The 22,458-nt window shown below is 41.6% G+C and overlaps 1 protein-coding gene across 1 annotated transcript in view; it reads right to left on the bottom strand.

Moving 5' to 3' along the window:
- Nucleotides 1-1,741: 1,741 nt before the first annotated feature.
- Nucleotides 1,742-22,458, bottom strand: part of LOC119489494 (deleted in malignant brain tumors 1 protein-like) — a 76,632-nt gene continuing 55,915 nt past the window's right edge. The window contains exons 11-12 of the mRNA XM_037772026.1: nucleotides 2,078-2,237; nucleotides 1,742-1,963 (exon numbers count right to left, since the gene is read on the bottom strand). Coding sequence (XP_037627954.1) covers nucleotides 1,883-1,963; nucleotides 2,078-2,237 — 241 coding nt within the window. The 3' untranslated portion in view covers nucleotides 1,742-1,882. The remainder of the gene's footprint in view (nucleotides 1,964-2,077; nucleotides 2,238-22,458) is intronic.

Below are 22,458 nucleotides of genomic sequence, written 5' to 3'. Positions count from 1 at the left end.
CTACCACGGTATTGTCCAGTTTGGGTGTTGTCCGTGTTTTCGTCTTACAACTTTAACTCTTTCACAGCATGTTTTCTGTTCATGACAGTTCATTGTAACATCTAAGTCATCTAAAAATGTCTTGTTCAGCGTGCTTAGCCCCACTGTGTCACTACTGGTTGCAAAAAAACAAGATGGTGACGGCCAAAATGCTTAACTCAGCTTTAAATAAAAGTGAACACTCCCAATATTAATTATGATAACATAAGTGAAAGAGAAAACATAACACAGAAGAGCTTTTTGTGGGAATTACAAAAAAATGTATTGTCCTCTGGGCAATCAAAATTAGAAATTACTTTGACGTGGTTCACAAAATATACACATAGTGTTGACATGTTGTCCCATACAATGTGATCATGGTCCTGAGCCACATAAAGAAATTAACTGAAAAAATAAATAAAATCCCCAAACACAGACCAACTAAGTCAGAAATGATCATTTCCTATTTAGAGCGGCTTTAACTATGAGGAGTTGGGCAAAAAAGCATTTTTACAGAGAAAATCAGTGAATAAATTAAAGAGATTTGTCTGGGACATGCGGCTATGGGAACGTGTAAATCAACAGGGTTATATATCCATATTGCCCCAAAGTTAACCGTACCCTGTGTCTAATAAACTTTCAAATAAAAAATAGAAGTATTTGGAACAAGCATAATTGAACATACCCACTCGTTAAAAATATCATAATTTGTATTAATACGAATATTTGATTTACTACCATTTTATTACAAAAAGTACAAAGGTAAAATATGAGGGATTATACTAAAGAGTTATAAAACTGAACCATTACAGTTTTATCATACAACATTTTAAGAAAATAACATAACACTCAAATGAAAAAACAAGATGGTGACGGCCAAAATGCTTAACTCAGCTTTAAATAAAAGTGAACACTCCCAATATTAATTATGATAACATAAGTGAAAGAGAAAACATAACACAGAAGAGCTTTTTGTGGGAATTACAAAAAAATGTATTGTCCTCTGGGCAATCAAAATTAGAAATTACTTTGACGTGGTTCACAAAATATACACATAGTGTTGACATGTTGTCCCATACAATGTGATCATGGTCCTGAGCCACATAAAGAAATGATGATCATTTCCTATTTAGAGCAGCTTTAAATATGATGAGTTGGGCAAAAAAGTATTTTTTTTTAAAGTTATTTTTTGGGGGCATTTTTAAGTATTTTATTGATAGGACAGTGAATAGAGTCTTGGAAAGGGGGAGAGAGAGAGATGACATGCAGAAAGGTCCACAGGCTGGATTCGAACCCAGGTCCACCGCGGCTAGGACTGAGCCTTGGCCATACATGGGCGCTCGCTCTACCGACTGAGCTAACCAGCCACCCCAAAAAAAGCATTTTTACATAGAAAATCAGTGAAGAAATTAAAAAGATTTGTCTGGGACATGCGGCTATGGGAACATTTAAATCAACAGGGTTATATATCCATATTGCTCCACAGTTAACCGTATCCTGTGTCTAATAAACTTTCAAATAAAAAATAGAAGTATTTGGAACAAGCATAATTGCACATACCCACTCATTAAAAATATCAGAATTTGTATTAATACGAATATTTGTATTATTCCCATTTTATTACAAAAAAGTACAAAGGTAAAATATGAGGGATTATACTAAAGAGTTATAATACTGAACCATTACAGTATATCATACAACATTTTAAGAAAATAACATAACACTCATTTTGCAGTGTTTATTAGCTCCCTCCATTAATATGTCAGTTCTCCCCTAAAGATTAAGATGAGAGAAAAGGGAAACATGGTTATAACTTCCATACAGCTGACAGTGCTGAGATATCTGCTCTGATACCAGATTGTATTTAGTGGAAGTTGATTGGTCCAATGGTGGCAAAATCTTCTTTGTCTGTGTCAGCAGAGCGATAAGTTCTTCTTCTGCAAATCTGTGAGGTGAGAGGGAGTGTAATGATTAGACACCTATTCTCAGTGTTTGGATATAAAGCATTAATTGCCTATTGGTTATTTTGATTGAGTGAGAGGATGAGTGTCTGACTCACTGGAACACAGTTATGGCTCCTCTTGTCACATAGGCGTAGTCTGCAGTGAATGAAGACGCTTGGGTTGTCACCCTGGAGAGGGAAGAGCAGGGCAGAGAAACGAGCACGGTAGGACAGGCCGTTCTCAACCACTGACACACGATGAGAGTCAGTAGAGCACCTGTCAGAGATGTCAGATCAAACCATTAGGACCATTACACATCACCATAGATTTTACATTTTCCACTCCAGTCCATCTAAATTAGGAGAGACACATACCTGGAATGAATGAGAAAGTATTGAACGGGGTCATCAGGGTTTGAGGAGTTAGTGGTATAGCACTCCTGCAGCACGAGTGCGAGGCTTGGATCACTCAGAGGCACAGACGCTTGCACATGCAAGGCAGAGCCCACTGGCAGAGTGAGCGGACCCGCTGGGTAGCTGTATGAATAGTTGGAGTCCCGGAAAAGATTCATGTAGGCTCTGGCTTTGGTACCTGATCCCGCGAGGCCACCTTTAAGGCTGTTAAGAAAGAAAGAAAATTAGAGATGTATTTCACTCCTGCAATAGCAATTATATTATCCAGGGATTTAGGCCCACATCTTTGAAGTGTGTTGTATACAGTCAACGAATGAAATAAAAGACTCACATCTGAGGTTTGATTACAGCATTCAGGCTGGTTTCGGTTTCCAAGGGATAGGCACAGGAGAACGGAATAATCGAAGGTAGACTGAAGGAACCGTTACTTAGAGGGTAGAAAAACAAGCTGTTGCTGTAGATGGCATGGGTGGTGTTAGTCTGAAAGAAAAAAGGATCAATGAATGACCAGTCATGTGTATAATCTATCAATCTCACTGCAGGTAAGTAGGTGAAAACAGTTTTTGTATTGAAATCAATAAACTTTGGAATTAGGGTAACACTTTACAATAAGGGGCACAAAAGGAACAAATGAGGAACGAAGGAGGAGCTAACTGCTCAATACCATTTGATAACGGGAAGTTGTACAACTCCTGATTCAATTTTATAGAGTAGCTTATGATTATTTAATTGAGAAATGGCTGTTAGATATCATGTTACTGAACTAATATGTAATTAATTGTTGGTGGGTATCTGTGAATCCTTATAATGGCCCTTTACTTAATGCATAGTTTTTGATTACCTCTGAATGATGCGCTAAATGGCACTTAAACTTTAACAAAACATTACTTCATTCTTACCCACGTATTAGTTTCTATTTTGTGTCTTCTCAAGTTTTTTGTGTTGTTATTAAGCACTGAATCATCACTTCATGATTACCTGTCACATTACTCACCAAGTTTGTGCCTATCCTTAAGTAAAATGGTCCACACTGAGTTGTACTCTGTAACAAACTTTTGAGTATTGGGACATGAAATCATGAAGTAATGATTCAGTGCTGAGTAACAACTCAATATGATGCACCACTATAGCAGACACAAACCTGGTAAATAATGAACACAAACACATGCTTCCACACACACGGTTGGTGCTTCCGTTGTTAGCTAGCTTAAAGTTAACGTCTGTACAGCTGGTACATTGACTGTTTAAGTCAGTCAAATTTATGTGATTGACGTAAGGTGAAAATTTCCCTTACTTTCTTGCTGAACAAACCTTTAGTCTCACCAGACAATATAAAGATACATTTACAGAGCAGTAAAGAATAATACCAGTACAAGAGAACAGAAAATTAATGAATACCACAGACTTATAGACAAATAATTAGGTGGTAAGTAAGTAGTTAATCTCACCGTCATTACAGTTCCACAGAAGCCAGTCCTACGTAGCACTTGGTACCACACAATATTATCACGCACTGTGTAGCTGGTACAGTATGGGGTCGCCAGGTGACCAGAGAATGCATTCAAACCAGCCGACAGCAGATTTTGCAGTGGGACACCAACTTCAATCTTATAAGGGGAGCAAACAAGCTGAGAGGCCTGGATTAGTGGTTGTTGGCCTGAAACAACAAAGAAAAGAAAGAAGTGTAAGTGGGAGAGATTGTTGTCTCACTGGATTGTTGTCATTGTAGTAGATGTGGTTTTAGCAGTCGTGGATCTACCATATGTGGTTGTAGTAGTTAAGGATGTACCATGCATGGTTGTAGAAGTTGTGGTTGGATAAGTTGTGGTCGTAGCAGTTGAGGGTGGAGTATATGGGGTTGGAGTAGTTGTGGTTGAAACAGTTGAGGGTGGAGAAGTGGTTCCGGCAGCTGAGGGTAGAATAGTCGTGGTGGGAGAAGTTGTGGTTGTAGCAGTTGAGGGTGGAGTAGTTGTGGTTGGAGTAGTTGTGGTTGATGTAGTTGAGGGTGGAGTAGTTGTGGTAGGAGTAGTTGTGGTTGAAGTAATCCTGGGAATTCCTGTTTGAAGGGAAAGCAAAATCTCTGTCAACCCACATGACAACTGCAGGTTGCAATTACAACACTATTGAACAAAAGCTCCACTTCTTCAATGTAACTGGACTTGATCATTTAATTCTTTGGCACCTTTATTTTTAATTGCCTCAATAGTAGATTTGCTTATTGTGGTGGAAGAGGATGATCATTCTGTATGATACAAATTAGTGTTTAGAAACGTTTGTTTTAAATGTAAATATGGCTTGTTTTAAATAAAGATGTCCATTCTTTATGGTATCCAGTTAGTTCTAGGATGTATGGTGCCTTCTCTAATTATATGTGAACAATACCAACTGCAGTGTGCTTACTGTATGCATAAACTTACCTTCACAAATGACACCAGCATCCTCAGCATGATGACAGTAGTGGTACCCTAATCCCCGATGGGTACAGTTTGTTAGTGATGCTTCATTCCCTGTACAGTGAAGGTCAGCTAACCAAATTGGTCCAGTGCCCTGTCCAAAATATGCATTTCCTAGAGCTGACAGAGCTCTGCCACAGCCCAGCTGTCGACAAACCACATGAGCATCATTCAAATCCCAGTAGTTGTCACAAACCGTCCCCCAATTGTAGTGGCGGTAGATCTCCACTCTGCCAGAACAGCTGCTGTTAGAGTTGACCAGTCTCACTGCAGGATATGGTGCAGTGTATGGATGAATTGCGACTGGAGTCGTGGTTGGAGTAGTTGTGGTTGGAGTAGTTGTGGTCTGAGTAGTTGTGGTTGGAGTAGTCGTGGTTGGAGTAGTTGTGGTTGAAGTAGTCGTGGTTGGAGTTGTTGTGGTTGGAGTAGTTGTTGTTGGAGTAGTTGTGGTAGGAGTAGTTGTGGTAGGAGTAGTTGTGGTTGAAGTAGTCGTGGGAATTCCTGTTTGAACGGAAAGCAAAATCTCTGTCAACCCACATGACAAATTACAACACTGAAGAACAAAAGCCCAATTTCTTCAATGTAACTGGACTTGATCCTTTAATTCTTCGGCACCTTTATTTTTAATTGCCTCAATAGCAGATTTACTTATTGTGGTGGAAGAGGATGCTCAATTTTTATGATACAAATTTGAGTTTCGAAACGTATGTTTTAATTATAAATGTGGCTTGTTGTAAATAAAGATGTCCATTCCTTATGGTATCCAGTTAGTTCTAGGATGTGTGGTGCCTTCTCTAATTATATGTGAACAATACCAACTGCAGTGTGCTTACTGTATGCATAAACTTACCTTCACAAATGACACCAGCATCCTCAGCATGATGACAGTAGTGGTTCGCAAATCCCGGATGTTGACAGTGTGTTAATGATGCCTCATTCCCTGTACAGTGAAGGTCAGCTAACCAAATTGGTCCAGTGCCCTGTCCAAAATATGCGTTTCCTAGAGCTGACAGAGCTCTGCCACAGCCCAGCTGTTGACAAACCACATGAGCATCATTCAAATCCCAGTAGTTGTCACAAACCGTCCCCCAACGATAGTGGTGGTAAATCTCCACTCTGCCAGAACAGCTGCTGTTAGAGTTGACCAGTCTCACTGCAGGATATGGTGCAGTGTATGGATGAGTTGCGATTGGAGTCGTGGTTGGAGTAGTTGTTGTTGGAGTAGTTGTGGTTTGAGTAGTTGTGGTTAGAGTAGTCGTGGTTGGAGTAGTTGTGGTTGGAGTAGTCGTTGTTGGAGTAGTTGTGGTTTGAGTAGTTGTTGTTGGAGTAGTTGTGGTAGGAGTAGTTGTGGTGGGAGTAGTCGTGGTTGGAGTAGTTGTGGTTGGAGTAGTTGTTGTTGGAGTAGTTGTGGTAGGAGTAGTTGTGGTTGGAGTAGTCGTTGTTGGAGTAGTTGTAGTTGGAGTAGTTGTGGTTGGAGTAGTTGTGGTAGGAGTAGTTGTGGTTGGAGTAGTCGTGGTTGGAGTAGTTGTGGTTGGAGTAGTTGTTGTTGGAGTAGTTGTGGTAGGAGTAGTTGTGGTTGAAGTAGTCGTGGGAATTCCTGTTTGAACGGAAAGCAAAATCTCTGTCAACCCACATGACAAATTACAACACTAAAGAACAAAAGCCCAATTTCTTCAATGTAACTGGACTTGATCATTTAATTCTTCGGCACCTTTATTTTTAATTGCTTCAATAGCAAATTTACTTATTGTGGTGGAAGAGGATGCTCATTCTTTATGATACAAATTTGAGTTTCGAAACGTATGTTTTAATTATAAATGTGGCTTGCTGTAAATAAAGATGTCCATTCTTTATGGTATCCAGTTAGTTCTAGGATGTGTGGTGCCTTCTCTAATTATATGTGAACAATACTAACTGCAGTGTGCTTACTGTATGCATAAACTTACCTTCACAAATGACACCAGCATCCTCAGCATGATGACAGTAGTGGTTCGCAAATCCCGGATGTTGACAGTGTGTTAATGATGCCTCATTCCCTGTACAGTGAAGGTCAGCTAACCAAATTGGTCCAGTGCCCTGTCCAAAATATGCGTTTCCTAGAGCTGACAGAGCTCTGCCACAGCCCAGCTGTTGACAAACCACATGAGCATCATTCAAATCCCAGTAGTTGTCACAAACCGTCCCCCAACGATAGTGGTGGTAAATCTCCACTCTGCCAGAACAGCTGCTGTTAGAGTTGACCAGTCTCACTGCAGGATATGGTGCAGTGTATGGATGAGTTGCGATTGGAGTCGTGGTTGGAGTAGTTGTTGTTGGAGTAGTTGTGGTTTGAGTAGTTGTTGTTGGAGTAGTTGTGGTAGGAGTAGTTGTGGTTGGAGTAGTCGTGGTTGGAGTAGTTGTGGTTGGAGTAGATGTTGTTGGAGTAGTTGTGGTAGGAGTAGTTGTGGTTGGAGTAGTCGTTGTTGGAGTAGTTGTAGTTGGAGTAGTTGTGGTTGGAGTAGTTGTGGTTGGAGTAGTCGTGGTTGGAGTAGTCGTGGTTGGAGTAGTTGTGGTTGGAGTAGTTGTTGTTGGAGTAGTTGTGGTAGGAGTAGTTGTGGTTGCAGTAGTCGTTGTTGGAGTAGTTGTAGTTGGAGTAGTTGTGGTTGGAGTAGTTGTGGTTGGAGTAGTCGTGGTTGGAGTAGTTGTGGTTGGAGTAGTTGTTGTTGGAGTAGTTGTGGTAGGAGTAGTTGTGGTTGAAGTAGTCGTGGGAATTCCTGTTTGAACGGAAAGCAAAATCTCTGTCAACCCACATGACAAATTACAACACTAAAGAACAAAAGCCCAATTTCTTCAATGTAACTGGACTTGATCCTTTAATTCTTCGGCACCTTTATTTTTAATTGCCTCAATAGCAGATTTACTTATTGTGGTGGAAGAGGATGCTCAATTTTTATGATACAAATTTGAGTTTCGAAACGTATGTTTTAATTATAAATGTGGCTTGTTGTAAATAAAGATGTCCATTCCTTATGGTATCCAGTTAGTTCTAGGATGTGTGGTGCCTTCTCTAATTATATGTGAACAATACCAACTGCAGTGTGCTTACTGTATGCATAAACTTACCTTCACAAATGACACCAGCATCCTCAGCATGATGACAGTAGTGGTTTGCAAATCCCGGATGTTGACAGTGTGTTAATGATGCCTCATTCCCTGTACAGTGAAGGTCAGCTAACCAAATTGGTCCAGTGCCCTGTCCAAAATATGCGTTTCCTAGAGCTGACAGAGCTCTGCGACAGCCCAGCTGTTGACAAACCACATGAGCATCATTCAAATCCCAGTAGTTGTCACAAACCGTCCCCCAACGATAGTGGTGGTAAATCTCCACTCTGCCAGAACAGCTGCTGTTAGAGTTGACCAGTCTCACTGCAGGATATGGTGCAGTGTATGGATGAGTTACGATTGGAGTCGTGGTTGGAGTAGTTGTTGTTGGAGTAGTTGTGGTTTGAGTAGTTGTTGTTGGAGTAGTTGTGGTAGGAGTAGTTGTGGTTGGAGTAGTCGTGGTTGGAGTAGTTGTGGTTGGAGTAGTTGTTGTTGGAGTAGTTGTGGTAGGAGTAGTTGTGGTTGGAGTAGTTGTGGTTGGAGTAGTTGTGGTTGGAGTAGTTGTTGTTGGAGTAGTTGTGGTAGGAGTAGTTGTGGTTGGAGTAGTCGTTGTTGGAGTAGTTGTGGTAGGAGTAGTTGTGGTTGGAGTAGTTGTGGTTGGAGTAGTCGTGGTTGGAGTAGTTGTGGTTGGAGTAGTTGTTGTTGGAGTAGTTGTGGTAGGAGTAGTTGTGGTTGAAGTAGTCGTGGGAATTCCTGTTTGAACGGAAAGCAAAATCTCTGTCAACCCACATGACAAATTACAACACTAAAGAACAAAAGCCCAATTTCTTCAATGTAACTGGACTTGATCATTTAATTCTTCGGCACCTTTATTTTTAATTGCTTCAATAGCAGATTTACTTATTGTGGTGGAAGAGGATGCTCATTCTTTATGATACAAATTTGAGTTTCGAAACGTATGTTTTAATTATAAATGTGGCTTGCTGTAAATAAAGATGTCCATTCTTTATGGTATCCAGTTAGTTCTAGGATGTGTGGTGCCTTCTCTAATTATATGTGAACAATACTAACTGCAGTGTGCTTACTGTATGCATAAACTTACCTTCACAAATTACACCAGCATCCTCAGCATGATGACAGTAGTGGTTCGCAAATCCCGGATGTTGACAGTGTGTTAATGATGCCTCATTCCCTGTACAGTGAAGGTCAGCTAACCAAATTGATCCAGTGCCCTGTCCAAAATATGCGTTTCCTAGAGCTGACAGAGCTCTGCCACAGCCCAGCTGTTGACAAACCACATGAGCATCATTCAAATCCCAGTAGTTGTCACAAACCGTCCCCCAACGATAGTGGTGGTAAATCTCCACTCTGCCAGAACAGCTGCTGTTAGAGTTGACCAGTCTCACTGCAGGATATGGTGCAGTGTATGGATGAGTTGCGATTGGAGTCGTGGTTGGAGTAGTTGTTGTTGGAGTAGTTGTGGTTTGAGTAGTTGTTGTTGGAGTAGTTGTGGTAGGAGTTGTTGTGGTTGGAGTAGTCGTGGTTGGAGTAGTTGTGGTTGGAGTAGTTGTTGTTTGAGTAGTTGTGGTAGGAGTAGTTGTGGTTGGAGTAGTCGTGGTTGGAGTAGTTGTGGTTGGAGTAGTTGTTGTTGGAGTAGTTGTAGTAGGAGTAGTTGTGGTTGGAGTAGTCGTTGTTGGAGTAGTTGTAGTTGGAGTAGTTGTGGTTGGAGTAGTTGTGGTAGGAGTAGTTGTGGTTGGAGTAGTCGTGGTTGGAGTAGTTGTGGTTGGAGTAGTTGTTGTTGGAGTAGTTGTGGTAGGAGTAGTTGTGGTAGGAGTAGTCGTTGTTGGAGTAGTTGTAGTTGGAGTAGTTGTGGTTGGAGTAGTTGTGGTAGGAGTAGTTGTGGTTGGAGTAGTCGTGGTTGGAGTAGTTGTGGTTGGAGTAGTTGTTGTTGGAATATTTGTGGTTGGAGTAGTTGTTGTTGGAGTAGTTGTAGTAGGAGTAGTTGTGGTTGGAGTAGTCGTTGTTGGAGTAGTTGTAGTTGGAGTAGTTGTGGTTGGAGTAGTTGTGGTAGGAGTAGTTGTGGTTGGAGTAGTCGTGGTTGGAGTAGTTGTGGTTGGAGTAGTTGTTGTTGGAGTAGTTGTGGTAGGAGTAGTTGTGGTTGAAGTAGTCGTGGGAATTCCTGTTTGAACGGAAAGCAAAATCTCTGTCAACCCACATGACAAATTACAACACTAAAGAACAAAAGCCCAATTTCTTCAATGTAACTGGACTTGATCATTTAATTCTTCGGCACCTTTATTTTTAATTGCTTCAATAGCAGATTTACTTATTGTGGTGGAAGAGGATGCTCATTCTTTATGATACAAATTTGAGTTTCGAAACGTATGTTTTAATTATAAATGTGGCTTGCTGTAAATAAAGATGTCCATTCTTTATGGTATCCAGTTAGTTCTAGGATGTGTGGTGCCTTCTCTAATTATATGTGAACAATACTAACTGCAGTGTGCTTACTGTATGCATAAACTTACCTTCACAAATGACACCAGCATCCTCAGCATGATGACAGTAGTGGTTTGCAAATCCCGGATGTTGACAGTGTGTTAATGATGCCTCATTCCCTGTACAGTGAAGGTCAGCTAACCAAATTGGTCCAGTGCCCTGTCCAAAATATGCGTTTCCTAGAGCTGACAGAGCTCTGCGACAGCCCAGCTGTTGACAAACCACATGAGCATCATTCAAATCCCAGTAGTTGTCACAAACCGTCCCCCAACGATAGTGGTGGTAAATCTCCACTCTGCCAGAACAGCTGCTGTTAGAGTTGACCAGTCTCACTGCAGGATATGGTGCAGTGTATGGATGAGTTACGATTGGAGTCGTGGTTGGAGTAGTTGTTGTTGGAGTAGTTGTGGTTTGAGTAGTTGTTGTTGGAGTAGTTGTGGTAGGAGTAGTTGTGGTTGGAGTAGTCGTGGTTGGAGTAGTTGTGGTTGGAGTAGTTGTTGTTGGAGTAGTTGTGGTAGGAGTAGTTGTGGTTGGAGTAGTTGTGGTTGGAGTAGTTGTGGTTGGAGTAGTTGTTGTTGGAGTAGTTGTGGTAGGAGTAGTTGTGGTTGGAGTAGTCGTTGTTGGAGTAGTTGTGGTAGGAGTAGTTGTGGTTGGAGTAGTTGTGGTTGGAGTAGTCGTGGTTGGAGTAGTTGTGGTTGGAGTAGTTGTTGTTGGAGTAGTTGTGGTAGGAGTAGTTGTGGTTGAAGTAGTTGTGGTTGGAGTAGTTGTTGTTGGAGTAGTTGTGGTAGGAGTAGTTGTGGTTGAAGTAGTCGTGGGAATTCCTGTTTGAACGGAAAGCAAAATCTCTGTCAACCCACATGACAAATTACAACACTAAAGAACAAAAGCCCAATTTCTTCAATGTAACTGGACTTGATCATTTAATTCTTCGGCACCTTTATTTTTAATTGCTTCAATAGCAGATTTACTTATTGTGGTGGAAGAGGATGCTCATTCTTTATGATACAAATTTGAATTTCGAAACGTATGTTTTAATTATAAATGTGGCTTGCTGTAAATAAAGATGTCCATTCTTTATGGTATCCAGTTAGTTCTAGGATGTGTGGTGCCTTCTCTAATTATATGTGAACAATACTAACTGCAGTGTGCTTACTGTATGCATAAACTTACCTTCACAAATTACACCAGCATCCTCAGCATGATGACAGTAGTGGTTCGCAAATCCCGGATGTTGACAGTGTGTTAATGATGCCTCATTCCCTGTACAGTGAAGGTCAGCTAACCAAATTGATCCAGTGCCCTGTCCAAAATATGCGTTTCCTAGAGCTGACAGAGCTCTGCCACAGCCCAGCTGTTGACAAACCACATGAGCATCATTCAAATCCCAGTAGTTGTCACAAACCGTCCCCCAACGATAGTGGTGGTAAATCTCCACTCTGCCAGAACAGCTGCTGTTAGAGTTGACCAGTCTCACTGCAGGATATGGTGCAGTGTATGGATGAGTTGCGATTGGAGTCGTGGTTGGAGTAGTTGTTGTTGGAGTAGTTGTGGTTTGAGTAGTTGTTGTTGGAGTAGTTGTGGTAGGAGTAGTTGTGGTTGGAGTAGTCGTGGTTGGAGTAGTTGTGGTTGGAGTAGTCGTGGTTGGAGTAGTTGTGGTTGGAGTAGTTGTTGTTGGAGTAGTTGTAGTTGGAGTAGTTGTGGTTGGAGTAGTTGTGGTAGGAGTAGTTGTGGTTGGAGTAGTCGTGGTTGGAGTAGTTGTGGTTGGAGTAGTTGTTGTTGGAGTAGTTGTGGTAGGAGTAGTTGTGGTTGAAGTAGTCGTGGGAATTCCTGTTTGAACGGAAAGCAAAATCTCTGTCAACCCACATGACAAATTACAACACTAAAGAACAAAAGCCCAATTTCTTCAATGTAACTGGACTTGATCATTTAATTCTTCGGCACCTTTATTTTTAATTGCTTCAATAGCAGATTTACTTATTGTGGTGGAAGAGGATGCTCATTCTTTATGATACAAATTTGAGTTTCGAAACGTATGTTTTAATTATAAATGTGGCTTGCTGTAAATAAAGATGTCCATTCTTTATGGTATCCAGTTAGTTCTAGGATGTGTGGTGCCTTCTCTAATTATATGTGAACAATACTAACTGCAGTGTGCTTACTGTATGCATAAACTTACCTTCACAAATTACACCAGCATCCTCAGCATGATGACAGTAGTGGTTCGCAAATCCCGGATGTTGACAGTGTGTTAATGATGCCTCATTCCCTGTACAGTGAAGGTCAGCTAACCAAATTGATCCAGTGCCCTGTCCAAAATATGCGTTTCCTAGAGCTGACAGAGCTCTGCCACAGCCCAGCTGTTGACAAACCACATGAGCATCATTCAAATCCCAGTAGTTGTCACAAACCGTCCCCCAACGATAGTGGTGGTAAATCTCCACTCTGCCAGAACAGCTGCTGTTAGAGTTGACCAGTCTCACTGCAGGATATGGTGCAGTATATGGATGAGTTGCGATTGGAGTCGTGGTTGGAGTAGTTGTGGTTGGAGTAGTCGTGGTTGGAGTAGTTGTGGTTGGAGTAGTTGTGGTAGGAGTAGTTGTGGTAGGAGTAGTTGTGGTTGGAGTAGTCGTTGTTGGAGTAGTTGTAGTTGGAGTAGCTGTGGTTGGAGTAGTTGTGGTAGGAGTAGTTGTGGTTGGAGTAGTCGTGGTTGGAGTAGTTGTGGTTGGAGTAGTTGTTGTTGGAGTAGTTGTGGTAGGAGTAGTTGTGGTTGAAGTAGTCGTGGTTGGAGTAGTTGTGGTTGGAGTAGTTGTTGTTGGAGTAGTTGTGGTAGGAGTAGTTGTGGTTGAAGTAGTCGTGGGAATTCCTGTTTGAACGGAAAGCAAAATCTCTGTCAACCCACATGACAAATTACAACACTAAAGAACAAAAGCCCAATTTCTTCAATGTAACTGGACTTGATCATTTAATTCTTCGGCACCTTTATTTTTAATTGCTTCAATAGCAGATTTACTTATTGTGGTGGAAGAGGATGCTCATTCTTTATGATACAAATTAGAGTTTCGAAACGTATGTTTTAATAGTAAATGTGGCTTGTTGTAAATAAAGATGTCCATTCTTCATGGTATCCAGTTAGTGCTATTATATTAGGTGCCTTCTCTAATTATATGTGAAAACCCACTGCAGTATGCTTACTGTATGCATAAACTTACCTTCACAAAAGACACCAGCATCCTCAGTATGATGACAGTAGTGGTTCCCATATCCCGGGTGTTGACAGTGTGTTAGTGATGCCTCATTCCCTGTACAGTGAAGGTCAGCTAACCAAATTGGTCCAGTGCCCTGTCCAAAAGCTGCGTTCCCTAGAGCTAACAGAGCTCTGCCACAGCCCAGCTGTTGACAAACCACATGAGCATCATTCAAATTCCAGTAGTTGTCACAAACCGTCCCCCAACGGTAGTGGTGGTAAATCTCCACTCTGCCAGAACACCTGCTGTTAGAGTTGACCAGTCTCACTGCAGGATATGGTGCAGTGTATGGATGAGTTGTGATTGTAGTCGTGGTTTGAGTAGTAGTGGTTTGAGTAGTCGTGGTTGGAGTAGTCTTGTGAATTCCTGTTTGAAGGCAGAACAAAATCTCTGTCAACCCACATGACAACTGCAGGTTGCAATTACAACACTATTGAACAAAAGCCCCATTTCTACAATGTAACTGGACTTGATCATTTAATTCTTTGGCACCACTATTTATATGTGAACAATACCAACAGTGCACTTACTCTGTGTATAAACTTACCTTCACAAATGACACTCGCATCCTCAAAATGAAGACAGTTGTGATTCCCTAATCCCAGATGTGGACAGTCTGTTAGTGATGACTCATTCCCTGTACAGTGAAGGTCATCTAACCAAATTTGTCCAGTGCCCTGTCCAAAATATGCATTTCCTGGTGCTGCCAGAACCCTGCCACAGCCCATTTGTCGACAAACCACCTGAGCGTCATTCAAATTCCAAAGGTCGTCACACACCGTCCCCCAACGGTCAAGGTGGAAGATCTCCACTCTGCCAGAGCAGCGGTGTTTACAGTCGGCTAGTCTCACTTGAGGACTTAGTGGTGCTGTGGCTGGAGCAGGTGTGGTTGAAGCAATTTTGGTTGAATCAGTTGTGGTTTGAGCAGCTGTGGTTGGAGTAGCTGTGGTTGGAGCAGGTGTGGGTGGAGCAGTTGTGGTTGGAGAAGGTGAAAAAATAAAGACACTTTATCCCAATGTGATAAATCAGATAATGCACTTAATCAGGGATAATGTGTGTTTAGGCAAGAACATCTAGAAAGGGAACACATATTTTTTTGCCGTGCTCGGAATTGTAACTTACATAGTTGCCGTAACCACATAGGAAAACAACATTCCTCCCAAAGACACGCACCACAACGCAATTACAAATGTCCGTATCTGTAGCCAGCAAATACTGCTCATAAGTCCCCATAATTTTTATAGTATCATGCAATTGCTAAAAACTTTATACAGTGCTGTCCCTTTAATTAAAGTTCACAAAGTCATCCTATATCATGTTATTGATGGTTATAGGACATTATTCCAGTTCAGAAACTTAGAATTTATAATCTGTTATTTTATGTTAGAGCAGTTCTCTATGTGTCTTTATGACTAGCTAAAGTTACATTCGTTATAATGCTGTGTAAGCCAGGACTCAGATTCTCCCTTCAAACACCTTTGTGACTTTGGCATGGAGGTATAACACATTATGAATGCTTAACTTAAAACATTATGTCCATCACTTATAATATTTCATAATGCTTGTTAAAGGTCGTCATGTATGATTATAAACATGTATAAAGAGTTTTATAAAGCAATATGAATGCATTATAATGTCTTATGAATTTGCTTATTGTGCATAATAGGCATGACCTTCATGTGTCTATCAATGTATTATATCTCCACATAAAGAAATACAAATTTATAATATTTGGCTGTGTAACCCAGTTAAAAATTACTGCAGCACTAACTAACTCACTCACTTGGTTATACTCCCAAGCCGACAGACACCAGCTCCGCCATGAGCTGCCGGTGACAGTAGCCACCAAGTTGGTCTGTGTGCACGTCGGCTTGGGAGTATAACCAAGTTAGATAGTTATTTATTATTATTTACTATTATTATTTAGTTAGTTAGTTAGTTAAAGGAGAACACAGGGAACATTACGCCGGTAATGCCTTGGAGATAAGTTTTACTTTGTGGTGGTAGTTTTGGTATGCTAATGTTGAGTCGGTAGCTAGCTAGCTAGCAGAAGCTACCGGCAAGTTATGTAAACACGCGCTATAACATGGACATGCAGTCTAGCCACAACTCATTTTTTCTGTCAGCCATTTGGTGCTGGGCAAGCAGTGTACAGTGGGTTTATCAGAGCTTTGTCACTGAAACAACTGCCCCCGAGGCTGGAAACAAGGTTGATGAGAGTGGCGAGAGTGAAGGTAAATAATAAAGTTGCTGGCTGTAATACCAAAACAATAAGCAGAATGATGCTGTAATGTTCTATAGAGCTGGAGGGGACTGCAGAGTGAGGAGGTAATCCTCTGTGGTTTTGACACTCCCTGCAAGCCCCTTCACATTACAAGAAATTATTCGATCTATTGTTAATATAAACTATTGATTAGTGAATTTTTAATCTAATAAGAATTTGAGCTTAATTTGTAAACTGGTAATATGTCAGACACTTTACCTGTCCATCCTGTTGAAGTCTGCATTAGTAGGAGCAACAGCATACCCCGAGTCATCCCCATTATGGGCCACATCCAGCAGATAAGACGTACACTTGCTGAATAGAACAAAAGAGACATTTTAACAAACTGTATGAAAGCAGACTCTAATGGCTTGCTCAATAAGGATGTAAATGCAGATACAAATTCACAAAATTATCAAATCATTCTACCATCAACAAGATCAGAAATTAGATTACATTATTAGATTAAAAGATGGTTTATTTCCAGTGTTACTCTTGAAGTGGGTGTTTAGGAATCCAACAGTAGCTGTGTTTCCATTCAATTTAATTTTAAGCAAACTTCTGAAATGTTGCATGAAGGAAATGCAAACTAGGCACGTTTCCATCAAATGGTTTGGAACAAATAAACTCGGCTACAATGTAGTTTTGTCAGAAGTTGACAGACGTAGGCTTTGCATGGCTGTAAACTGCTAGTAGACAGAGTAGAAAAAGTAGAGGTTGTAAACTGGAAACAAAACAGATTGCCTTGGCCATCTAACACATGTAAGATGGAAAAATGGCAAGGGGTCTTCATGAATTTTTTTCAATTGGGCAAGTGTTAATTGTTCTTTCATGTCAGCTAGTATTGGCCATGTTTCATGCTGCCCGTAGACAAAGACAAGCATTCGTGCGTTATGGGAATACCCAGGAAGAGACTGAGGAACTTTTATCGAATTTTGCCATTTCCATACAGCTTTTCTAATGCGTTGCTTCAAAATGTACATAAAAATATTGAATGGAAACTCAGCTAGTGAGTGAAAGAGCTTGTTTGAGAATTCACCTGTGAGAATGGGACCGTGTAGAAGCCAGTGTTGGCGTCAAGAGACATATAATACAACTATGACCTTATTAGTCCCTTGTAACCCTCGAAATGTAACTTGGATTGTAAAGATAAACACAACGGCAGGGTACAAATTTGCAAGGGAACTGAATTTACCCATTCGCGTTAATTAGTGTTAACCAATTATATCTCATGAATAGCCCAATCATAAAATGTATAGTACTGTGTATATTCTGTTTATCACCTCCACCACTGCCCCCATCATTATTGTCATCATCATTCACTTACCTTTCCAGGTGTGAGGCAGGCAGTTGTCCTTGGAGGCTGACTGGCAGTGCTGCGTCAGTTGTCAGAAGAGAGTCTCTGTGAGCCGCAGACCTGTGCTGCCTCCCTTGTTGTACTTGACCATTTATAGGAGCCAGAAGGTAATTAGGTGGCACAATTATGCTTGGTATGTTTTCCGAAGTGGTAGCCAAGTTTAAGAATGTTGCATATCTAGACAAGCAACCAAGTTAACCACTTGACCTTGCCTGAGAAGTTATGAGTTGGAACAATAGAAGTTTACAGTATTTTACAATATTTCCTTGTAAATACAAACTCTCACGAGATTGTTAAGGTTAGGCATTGACCTCGAATGGTTAAGCTTAGGGTTGTCGGGCAGGCAGTGTCGTGAGAGTTTTTGCAAGTTTTTGCAGATCTCAGATCAGATTTTGCGGTTTGGGGATTTTCTGGGGATTTTCTAGACACAACCATCCACTAGACCTCGGACTTTCCCTCTTTTCCCCATTACCTGACTGCTCCCTCCCCCTCCCCCACCTGCTCACCTGTCTCCACTTTACTCATCAGTCCTCCAGATATTTAACCAGCCCATTTTCGTTCACCACTTGTCAGTTCGTCCTAGTCAATTTTAGAACCCATTGGGTATTGGTCTGATGACGATTTAGCCTTTGGGGGCAAGCGGATAATGGATATCCGGGCCAAGACTTCCTCTCCTGTGCGCTGGTCATTATTTATTGTCCAATTAGCAATTTGAGATGCACACAAATTGGTGTTGATAGACGACGTTTACGACCAGATTATACATCTGATATATGTAAAGATTAATAAATAGCTAAATAGTTGTCAGATGATAGTCGATGGGTTCTGAGATTGCATTTCAGCCTAGTGTTCTGCCGCTTTTGCTCTCCACACGGACTGTTTACCTGCATGCAACCAAAGCCCACACAAACGTGATTGGTCAATACTACTCGGATTACAAACCAGAACGCTTCCTATACCAAAATCTTTAAGCATTTGATTTGCATTCCCCTCTCTTTCATGCCAGGCATCCCTCCAGAGCTCTTTGGAGCCCTGTGAAGGCTGCTCACACCCTGTGCATCCCCTCATAGACGTCTGAAGCCCCAGGAGAGGGCTACACACTTGAGACATCCCTGAGTTGGAACAATAGAAGTTTACAGTATTTTACAATATTTCCACTAGATTGCAGTAAATGAAAGGTCGTCCCCAGAACAACTTACATTATGGGAAAACTTTCTCAGATAAATGAAAAAATCCATTTGGCTTCTGCCTGATGCAGAACCAGGTCACAGTCTTCAACTTTGGTGGCTCAATTGTATAGCACAGAATTTGAATTCTGTCAAATGGTTTATAAGGGGCAACAAGAGTCTTTCCTATATGTCTGCTCTTACGTTCACCAGTGTGTTCTAAGGGATGTGAGAGGCAGAGAGTGTTTTACCAGGTGTCCATCAGGCAGGAGAACACATCCACACGGACTACTGGGGTTAACCCTGGAGGGCTAAGGCTGTCACAAGTATGTCTCTTGGTCTCTCCTCTCCAGCCACATTCCCTATTCCTCAGACCCCTTCATTTCCATTTTCCATCCATCCATCCAGCAGGGTAGTGGCTAGAACAGAGCCCCCAAACTGGGGAAACTCTCACAAGATTGTTAAGGTTAGGCATTGTCCTCGAATGGAGAGTTTTTGCAAGTTTTTGCAGATCTCAGATCAGACCTCTGATTGGTCAATACTACTCTGATTACAAACCAGAACGCTGCCGATACAAAAATCTTGCCCCGTTGCCTACATATTCTGCATTCACATGCAGATATCTGTTCATAGAGATTATGTCCTAGTTGCTTTGTTTGTTTCTTGCTTGGTGCTCTTGTGTTCAAGCATCTATTATCTGTATGCTTACCTGTACCTACCTACCTGCCTGCCTGTTTCCTGTGTACATGCCCCTTTGCCTTCCGGCCCACTTGTCTGCCTACCTGTACCTGCCTGTAAGGTATTTCACCAATAAAATCACGGAAGTCATCCTGCTTCCTCCTCGTTCTGCGTTTGGGTCCGATCCCCTTTGCCCTGCATAACCAGAGGCAGATATTTGAATTGCATTCCCCTCTCTTTGGTGCCAGGCATCCCTCCAGAGCTCTTTGGAGCCCTGTGGAGGCTGCTCATACCCTGTGCATCCCCTCATAGGCCTCTGAAGCCCCAGGAGAGGGCTCCACACTTGAGACATCCCTCCAGTTGCTCCAGGTCTGCAAAAGAAATATACAGTATGACCTCATTGTATGTTTTGCATGTGAAACTTTATTTTGCAGTAACTTACAGCTAAGTTTAGTGGACTAACATTCTAACAAAATAGAAACACTTGAGTAGAGTGCAAGCATATGCAAATATTTCTCGTTTTAAAAGTTTAACTGCTGGACACAAGATGTATCCTACTGAAAAGTCCATTCTCAGTATATGTGGACTGGAGGTTTCAAGGTTCAGCATCACCAGTCCAGGTTCCTTCCTGGCCTAGGACGTCTACACCCATGTGCTCCATGGAGGAGAGGAGAACAGTCAGAAGCAAGTAGGATGCCCCAATATGGCTGCTGTTCAATCATTGTCTGCTATCTCACTTTTGCCACCAAAGAGGAGAACCGTTTTTTATCAGCGTGTGGAAGTTTCCAGCTCAAGAGGATGCTGTTATTAGCTTCTCAGAGCAGGGGATCAGTACAGCAACATACGTACACACAACAACACTGATAGTGTAACCATATTTATATAAGACTGACCACAGATGACCCATAGGAACATTAGAGATAAACAGAGACTGATATTAATTCACCTGTTGCCCCAGTGCATGCTGGGAGGCTTTCCACTACACCTGCCCTCCAGTGCCGCTACTGTAATGTAGTTCACCTGCCAACTATGATGGATGGTGATGGGTGTAACTGCAAATGTTTTGGCGGTTAGGACTGCCAGTACTTAGCACACTTAACCTAAAAGTTAATTAGGGTGCAGTGTTGTAAGAGATGTATTCTTAGATTAAGACATTAGACTTCACACATTAAGACATTGATTTCCTGCATGCCACAACTTAAGACAGTTTTTATGGCTTTGTTCTGGTCTGTGTCACAATCCTTTCTGTTCAGCATCATCAGCAACATCTGCCAAGAATGTTGGAAATGTGTCATGGGGCTAAGCCATCAATTAATTTGTCTTAAGTTCTGGGGCCAGATGTAGAAACGCATATGCCTTTTCCCACACAACAGAGGAGAAGACATCAAATTATAATGCAAGAAAATTATTCAATGAGTACAACACACGTCCTCCAAAAGTTTAAACATGAAATAAAAATGGATGAGTTTGAGGGGCTTTCATCCAGCTGTCACAGCAGCTGTTGACGAGCAAGTCTTGCATCCACCCAGACCCATATGCTGTACTAATGCAGCCAGGAGAGCCATTGTTGGTGAAGAAAGGCCGGACATTTTTGTAGGGCAATATGAGAAATGGTGGGATGGAATTCCCCAAGGTATTTACAGCACACTCAAGTGTAGCCGACGATGATCGAAAGACGAAGAATATTGAAACATGAAAAGGATAATTAAGTTATTCCCTAATTCTTGAAACTTCTTTCAGAAACTGTTACCTGACCTCAGGGCACCAAGTGCTCAGGCACTTAATTTACAACAGCCTGTTTAAGCTCACAGAAGAGAATCAACAAGACTTATTATCCATTCTGACCATTTGAGCTTGTTGATTTAATTAGGACTCTGTTACGGGTTAAAGGCCCTGATATCTGTTTTTCTTCCCAAAGACTCAGAGAATCCCCACACTTGCCTGTGGAGCAGAGCGTTTCAGCAAGATCCTCAGCCTCTACACCTGGCTCCGGTCCGCAGAGCTCACAATATAGGTTTTATCAACAATTTTAACCTGTTTTGGAATGGTCCCCTCCTCTTCAAAACCTATGGAGTCCACCCCAACACACTGGGTAGCAAAATTGCAGCCAATTTACAGCACACTGTGCAGTCCTCTCCACATGATTGACTGGTTACATTCCACACCCCCTCCCCGGAATCTCAAACTTTGTTGGTGTCACCACAGAGTACTGTCCTCCCCGCTACCTCCCCCCATCAGCCTCGTTTGTCATTGCACTCTCACTGAACAATTTCCCCATACAAACTATGAATACAGACGGGGCCTATCGTCCACACTGCATATCTAAAGGTGTGTGCACTGGAAACCTCTGCCGCCTGCCTCATGCCTCAGCTTGCTCTGCTGGTGTTCCGCCTTCCCCAGTCAAGATCGCCCTGATCACTGCACGATCCTCTTGGAAACACGTCATTCATCCATTCACGTCAATGACTTTTTTTGCAGTGAAAGTATGAAACTTATGTTCTTGACTGAAACGTGCCAGCGAAGTATTGATTATTCACATTTGATCGAGCTTTGTCCTGCAGAGTGTTCTTAGAGTTTTTATCAGTACACCCCGTTTGACGGGCCGTGGTGGTGGACTTGCTGTACTTTTTAATAACAAATTTACATGCCAGATAAAAAGCGCAGATCTTTACGGTTCTTATGAATTGTAAATGTCCAGCGACAGTAGACTAAATCCTATCTATTGACCACGCCCAATCGGCTCAGACTTTTTATTTTCTATTATAAAGCTGGACAAGGTCCTAATGGTTGGAGATTTTAATTCTCATACTGATGACACCACATGTATTACTGCCTTTGAATTTCTCAATCTCACATAGTCCTTCAATTTTACATTCTGGACCTTGTTTTTACACATGGTATAGATATTGAACTTGTTGGCTCTAAGGATTCATGTGTCTGTGACCACAAAAACAAAGTATTTTTATTTTATATTTGTTTTACATTAGAGTCTCAGCCTTATTGCCATATGAGAGGCTGCAGCTACAGTAAGTGCTGTTTTAAATGATGGAAACGTGGACACTTCAGTCCAATCATTTAACAACCACTGCTCCTTGGTGCTGAATAAAGTGTCTCCTCTTAAACTTAGAGAGGTCCCCTCCAAAAATCCAGCCCAATGGATAAATGAAACTATCCAGAGTTATAATCGCAAATGTCAAAGGAGTCAACGCTTGTGAAAAGCCACGAAGCTGGAAGTACACAAACTGCATCTCAGAGAACTTATGAGTACCCTTAATGAAATAGTGAAGGCTGAGAGATCTTATTTCTCTGATCTAATATCCTCCATCAAGAGTAATCCTAAAG

This window comes from Sebastes umbrosus, chromosome 1 (assembly GCF_015220745.1).
Source record: "Sebastes umbrosus isolate fSebUmb1 chromosome 1, fSebUmb1.pri, whole genome shotgun sequence".
Classification (NCBI taxonomy): domain Eukaryota; kingdom Metazoa; phylum Chordata; class Actinopteri; order Perciformes; family Sebastidae; genus Sebastes; species Sebastes umbrosus.
The sequence above is the reverse complement of the archived record's forward strand: the minus strand, read 5'-3'. Positions and strand labels throughout refer to the sequence as shown.